At 44.0% G+C, this 7,463-nt stretch overlaps 2 protein-coding genes across 2 annotated transcripts; one reads left to right on the plus strand and one right to left on the minus strand.

Moving 5' to 3' along the window:
• Positions 1-1,153: 1,153 nt before the first annotated feature.
• On the minus strand, positions 1,154-1,956 carry DFJ58DRAFT_850590 (uncharacterized protein; the record flags this gene model as incomplete). Its single annotated transcript, XM_041393780.1, has 4 exons — positions 1,154-1,324; positions 1,436-1,564; positions 1,703-1,791; positions 1,881-1,956. 4 exons carry the CDS (start codon positions 1,954-1,956, stop codon positions 1,154-1,156), a joined length of 465 nt encoding a protein of 154 aa, XP_041234594.1.
• A 4,372-nt stretch (positions 1,957-6,328) lies between these two features.
• Positions 6,329-7,448, plus strand: DFJ58DRAFT_850591 (uncharacterized protein; the record flags this gene model as incomplete). Its single annotated transcript, XM_041393781.1, has 3 exons — positions 6,329-6,355; positions 6,512-6,663; positions 6,863-7,448. Coding segments are annotated over 3 exons (765 nt in total), but the record flags the coding sequence as incomplete, so codon positions are not given.
• Between the last annotated feature and the right edge of the window lie 15 nt (positions 7,449-7,463).

The raw sequence follows: 7,463 nt of genomic DNA on the forward strand, positions 1-7,463 counted from the left end.
GTAGATTCCCCTAATGTTCTGATAGTAAGGTCTGTTTAAATCTCGTGGGTCATGTCTCAACCTATGAAAGTCTGTCTCAACTTTGTCGTGTTCTCATGTCTCCCTTCCTGAAAAAGAGAGAGTCTATCTTAAATACGTAAAGCCTAGTACGAAAGCTGTTCTGGTGTTGTATACTCATCCCCTGAAGGTAGCACACAACAAGTAGTATATAAATAGATTGTTATATAAGCGACCCCTGTAAGGTAGTATACAACTAATCTCTGATACAATGTTTATCTTACTTCAAGGCACTCGTGGCCTGCACTTTAAGTCTTATGGACTCTCACGGTTTGAGAGAAGAGTGAAAGTTGGAAGTTATATTACTCAGTGTAGAAATGGGCTCCTTTTATACCTTTTTGGGAGGCCATTTTACTAAGCATGACTCATCACAGCATTAGTAAGTCACTGGCTTACTAACCATGCCATTTGGCAGTGCTGAATCAGCTGCTTACAAAGTAGTCTACAAATAAAGTTCATAATATTACAAAGCATGATAAATCATGACAAAGCATGACCAATCATGACCAATCCTTACAAATCAGATTATTGCCTGTTACATGACATGCTTACAAATACATCTGGTGGCTCACTGAAGGATTCTGTGGCTGAATGAGCCTGAAACAAATAGAAACAAATGGAAACAAATGGAAGCCACATGACAAATCATGCAGGATCCTTACAAAGCGGAATATTGCCTATCACATGACATGCTTTACTAACACATCTTGGGTGGCTCACTGGTGGCTGAATAAACCACAGAAAAGAAATGAAAAGAAAAGGGGAAAGATGAAACTATCATACTGGAAATATAAATACAAGTAAATCTGTCAAAATGGAACCAATCATAATGATACAATAAGGTACACCTTAGTGTACTCTCTGTGGCTACTTCCTGTCTATCAATGTCATGGTATGAGTTCCATACCATGCATGACACCGGACACCTTTGAACACGTTCGGAAGGGTTCAGTTCAGGTTCAGAACATGTTCGAACTCTCAAACTGTTCCAAAAAATCTCAAATTTATTAGAAAAATGATAACAAATTTGTCTAGTATGAATAGCTACTAGAACTCTTCATTGACACTGACATGGTTATCATAAGGAGCGGAAAACTCAGCCTGGGCTGTTGCAGGAGATATGGCCTTGATGGTACGCGGTCTTGAGCAACTGAAGAGCCTCAAATGTTGCTGGCTGCAAACAGCCACAATGTGCAGTCCCAGTAATACTGCCACTTGAAAATGTATGCTCAGACGCAACAGCCGATCCCTGAATGGCAAGGTAATCCTTTGCAATGCAGGAGATAGTCGGGTACTTGCATAGAATGGTGCTTTATTGATCCTATTAGTATGCAAGAAACACAAAGCAAACAATGAGATGTACCCCCCACCAGCTCACTACATTTTTGATGTCCTCAAGTGGTGCATCTAGGTAGTCCTCAAGTTCTTGACGAGGCCTTCGTGTGGCTGCATCGTTCATGACACGCAATTTGGACAGAGCTGTGCATCCAACTATGGCCATATGAGCCTTGGTGAGCAAGCAAAGGTGGCTCAGTGACAGACAGCTCTGCAGGAGCCTGCGAGGAAGTACTACGAGGAAGATATTTATCAAACTATGTAAGATTAGTATACAATTGATGGAGGAGAGTATTGACAAGCAACATACAACTCTCTCTCGAGATTGCATCCCTGTTTTGAAAAAACGAGGGGCCCATTTGTCTTTGGCATATGCGACCTTGCAGTTGGGGTCGAGCGCTATGCCAAAAGGTTAATGCCATTCAAAGGTATTAAATAAATGAGATATATTAAGGCAAATAAATAAATGTCTGTGTCATCAGTCTTACCATACCACTTGCTGATATTGATGATGCCAGCTTCAATGGCTGTTGAGAAGCGGCTGAATTTTGACAAGTTGGCCATGTTTTGCAATGTCTCTTGAAGATATTCAAGCACCAGAATAGTTCACCATACAGTTGGTTCACAAGTCGCTGAGAAACTCTGCTGAGCATCTGCAGGTTCCTTGGTGCACAGCACATAAGCATAATTAGATGTAAAAGATGGAGGGAAACAACAAACCTGAAGGACTTCATGCATCAATTGGGACCTCATCGCTGTCATCAGCAAGCTGGATGAATCTGGTCACCTCCCTCAAGTCCAAGTCAGCGATGTGTTCATGTAGTCAGTAGTAGATGACTTACTTTGCACAATTGAAAAATGCACTCCAACATATTGAAAAGAGAGGCCCAATGTGTGCAAACCCATTTCAAAAGCTCCAATGGGGGCTCGGTCACCTCCATGCAGCACTTTTGAAGGAAGACGCGAGCTTGAGGAGACTTCTGAACCTAAACAAAGGTGTTGTGTCAGTATACAATAGTAGATAGATAACTTGAGAACTTACCTGTGTGACAAATGCAAGTGCTTTGCCGACAGTGTCACTGACTTTGAATTTAACACTTTCCTCATCCTTGTCATCTTCAGCCTCAGCTTGAGCTGCCTTCTTGTGCAAGACACTTGCTGGTGTAGGAGCCACCTCCTTGACGAAATGTTTTGCTGCTAAGTGGAGTGCATGCTCCATACAACTGAATACTTGTCAGTAATCTCAACTTAAGTATCTAATAGACAGACTTACCGTACACGATGCTCAATTGGTTTCCACTTCTCACCAGAAGGGTTGATAGAGTCAGTGACAGTCTCGATGACAGTATTGTTGTTAGTAGCATTGTCAGCTGTAAATCACCAGACCTTTGTGTGGATACCGTATTTGTCGATATTCTCAATCAAAATCTTCCCAATGTTTGCACCACTGTGATTGCCATGAATGGGTGTGAATGCGAGCTTCTCTGTCTTGAGTTCCCATTCTTGAGGCTTTTCAGCTGGGGAATCTATATAATGCGCAGTAAGGGATAGGAAAGGATAACCAGGCAAAGACGTCCATGAGTCGAACATCATAGAAATTTTGCTATCGACACGCTTGAGTTTCTTTTTCACTCGCTGTGGGTATCACAACCTGGCAGGCACATATAAGAAAAGTGCTCAGCCAGTATAAGTGAGTCTCAGCTCTGCCTAGCTGCTATACTCGCAGAATGCAAGAACATTCGACCCTAAAGGGGAAGCAAGGAAAGCAAGGATCCACGGAATGATGCTGAACAACCCTGGTGAATGGCGGTGAAAGCGTGAGAATGCGCGCGGGGGAAAGCGAAGTGCAAAAGTGCGCGAAGCGCGGGAAGGTAGTGCAAGTGGTGCACAAGTGTAGGAGATGGATACTGAGACTGATAAGAGGAAAAGCATGGATCTAGACAGATACTGATAGTGCCACTAGCTATAGACTGATGCTAGGGCCTCAAGACGATGATGGACACATGCATTGCATGGAACTAACTGGTGATAGATACTGAGTGGTAGGAAGCTAAGGTGCTATAGTTGGGTGTAAAACGAACATGAAAGTATGTAAGTTCTACCTAAGCGCTCTCCCAGGGCTTCAGAGCCGAATAGGGAGCGCTCTAAGTATGTAAGTGAGGTAAAGTGATGTAAAGTAAGGGTCCATAACGAAATAGGAAGTGTAATATGCCAAATATGGTCAGATAATGAAAAGGAACATACCAAGGGACTGGTTGGACGATGGATGGATGCTCCTGGATGATGCACGACGCAGGGCGCTTAAGTGCGAGAAAGCGCGCAAGGCACGCATGCGGGAATACTGCGCATTGTGTGGGAAAGTATCGCACCTATGGCGCATTTCACGGGAAGTGGTGCGCTCCATGGTGGAAGTCATAGTGGATGATGGTGCGAGTTGTGCCATGAAGCCAGTTGTCAGAATTCGTAAAATGAGCCCATATGTGCCTGCAGAAATGCAAGTCTCTACATCGCTCAACTGCCAGATTTGCATGTTTGAGTATTTCATCCTGAGTTTTTGTATGGTGGGGGATATCTCAGTCTGAAAGTGATGGCTGGAGATACTGAAGAAGGCAGTGGAATGGTCCCTTATGTACAAGTTGAAAGGCCTACATGTATTAGCACCTTAAATGATATCAAAAATGAAAGTCGCTCACCTCATCCTCAGCAACAATAAGCTCAACAATGTAATCCATGAGTCCAGACTTCGTGAATACTGGAATCTTGGGAGGAAGAGAGGCATCCAAGGTTGCCTGACTAGGAGAAGAAAACAAGTAAAATAACATACGTCACATCAGTTGTCTTGTAATCACAAGGTATTGCACATTCGTGTATGATGAGACCCTGTTGTTTGCAGCAGTCCTGATAAACTGGGAAATGACACTTGGGATTGCGCACAATGTGCATGTGTCGAGTTGAGATACCACCCTTAAAGAAGCACTGGTGTAGTGCGACATTGTTGGCCTTGCATACCTCACACCACCACCCATTTTCGTGCTCCTGAATGTGGGGATTAAGATGACCTTTCTCAAACGTAAAGACGGTAGTCAAGTCTGCGCTGCATTCATCCTTCTTGAGAGATTTACAGTCTGCATGATCCTGGTCGCCAAGCCTCTTTGTCCTCTGGTAAGCCTCATTCTCATTGTCGTTCTCATCCTCATCATCCATAAAATCCTCAGTGGCAGCACTTCTTCTTTGGCATCTTCATCCTCATCCCCATCCTCATTCTCTTGGATGCCAGTGCCAGTGAGTGCTCAGTTGGGTGCAGGGCCACTGTGAGGAGGTCCTGGAGCTGACTTTTTGGCTAGGATACTGCTGATAGTCTCACAAATTTTCTCCGTAGGTTTGATAGCTCAACCCGATTGATGTATGAAAGAGCTGAGAGTGCCATTGTGTGCAGGAGGGGGAGGGGGAGGGGGAGGGGGAAGCATTGGAGAGTCATCATTGGCATCATTGTACCAATCTATTTCACTAGCATCTTTCAGCGAGCCATCAGTGTGACATGCAGATGACATAGTGGTAGCAGGGAGTAAAAATGTCCAACTTATGCAACAAGTAAGTATATTTTAACTAAATTCAAAACGGTTCTGCACCATAAAACACTGAAACACAAACATTCTGCACCACAAAACACTGAAGTGTGAACGAATCGCAAGTGCGCATAGTAGTATGTCCTGAAAAAGATGACATTAGAAGTTAGCAATGGACAGTATTCAAGCTTGTCATGAACATACCAGCATCTTAATGAGTTGCACTGCATTCAAAACAGCTCTGCACCATAAAGCACCGAAACATGAACATTCTGCATCATAGAACGCTGAAGTGTGAGTGAATCACAGAAAGGCCGACTCAGGGTGAATCACAAGTGTGCATAGTAGTATGTCCTGAAAAAAATGACATTAGAAGTTAGCAATGGACAGTATTCAAGCTTGTTGTGAACATACCGGCACCTTAATGAGTTGCATTGCTGAAGGCACCAAGAGAAGAATGCAGGAGAACTCAGCCTGAGTGATGGATGAGGGCAATATGTTGCTTCAAGTAGGCTAGAAGGGAGAGAAGACAGTAAATCAATGGGCAAGCACAATACTTAAACAGAAACCCTCACCAAAACATGAGGCTTCATTGCCGCTTCGAGAATCTAAGTCAAAGTGCCAGGATAAAAATACATCGGGTTCAAACTGGTTCGGACGCATCCAGACCAGTTCACGTGCTCCAGGAAAATACCAAACCTTGGACCTATCAGGGGGTTCGGTCCAGGAGAAATACCGGATGTGTGACCAAACCATTGGTCCAGTCCACAAAGGTTTGGGTTCGAACCTAGGTTTGGGACTGGACTGTGGCAGCACTAGCCAGTTCCTGCAACCTGCCCTGCCAATCTTTCTTTTTCATGATTGTAGCTGGGGCCCTGAGCGCCATCCACACTGACCGGTATCGCTTCACGCAGGCAGCGCGCCTTTGGTAGACACGAGTAAGAGCATTCTGAGCTTGAGTGTTTGTACCTTGACCGCGCATCCATTCTCTTTATGACAGTATAGCTTATCATCTGGTCAATGGCTTTTTACCTGACTGTCTGATGAGTCTGCATATGATCTCATCACCAACTTGAATTGTTCGCACAGGGAATATGATTTTACTGTCAGCAATTGTCAGACCACTTAGCACTCCAAATCCAGGTGAATGAAGGGAGGAACTTCCACATACTGTGAGTTGCGTGCATCCTGATTCCTGAACAGCCACACATCTTTGTCAATTCCTGTTTCATGTGTGACTCATAGCATCGTGCATTTGCATATTCAATTTCAGCTTAAGGTTTGAATGAAACCGTGCAGAAGTGCTGTGGTAGTTGATCCTTCTATATGAGGGGCTCCACTGAAGAAAATTACAGCAGTTTGTGAAAGTAATGGCACTGGTGAAATTTTTCACGTGGGTATGACCAAAAAGGAAATCAATGAAAGTCGTAGTTGCATCTACAGTAGATGAAATCCCCTACAATTCCTAGAGTGTGCCCTACATTTTCAACCATACAACAGTATCTGTTTCAGCGTCTTTGCACTGAATATATCTATGGCAAAAACAAAACAAGTCCAAGAAACCTACCATCAAAATCCCTCGGAGTCAGAACAATGCTGTAGCAAATGAATTGGATGACCTCAACAAGCCTCTCAAGTTCCCAGATTCACCTGTACCTGCTGTCGACGACAACGAGAAGATGGGGCACCTTTCCAAGGCTGTCTGGTCAGCCAATGATGAAGAGGATTAGCTCATAGATGATGAGGAAATCAAAATAGATGAACGAGAGGTTGACATTGAATCTGACATGAATTTGACTTCACCTGGTATATCAAGGAATAATTTCGCGACCTGTTCATCACTGAAAAACATCTGTCATAGGCCCTGAGCTGACATTCATCAATGTTGACCTCTCAGCCTTCAGTGCTTCAAGTTCTCATAAGAGAAAGCAAGCTAGAAAAGGGTTGCAAAAGCCTTCTGGGAAGAAGCAGAAGCTGCATGACATCCTGTGTGATGACATTGGTGAGATTGATCAGCCACTGCTCGGAATGTTGAAGAAAACATCAGCTGCTCGAGGAAAGCAAGTCCAGGAGCAAAGCATTTCACCCAGCAATGCCGGTGATGGCTCAGTAGATGAAGATGCTGATGTACCATGGAAATTCATGGTCTATGTTCAGGTGTGGTCCGCATCCACAACTACTGACAAAAAGACGGGCAAAACATCGAAGGGACCCCCAGCAACAATCACCAAAGGCCCTTTCAAGTCCGACACGGCACAAACCTTTCAGAAGTTCAAAAACGAAATTGCCAAAGTCTTACCATGTCGACCCACGATGTTACCAGTCTCAAAATTTGAGTGGAAGTTTGAGAATCAGGCTCAAAATGCTCCTTGCAAGAAGATTGCCGACGAAGCTGGTTTCAAGGCTTTGACTGATGCTATCAGAGTGAAGCGGACCAATGACAATGTTGTTGTTTGGTTATATACTCCAAAGCCTGCAAAGGAAGAAGAGGTATGTACAGTGCTG

The sequence above is a fragment of the Suillus subalutaceus genome (genome assembly GCF_016647625.1).
Source record: "Suillus subalutaceus strain FC151 chromosome Unknown DFJ58scaffold_841, whole genome shotgun sequence".
NCBI classification, from domain to species: Eukaryota; Fungi; Basidiomycota; class Agaricomycetes; order Boletales; family Suillaceae; genus Suillus; species Suillus subalutaceus.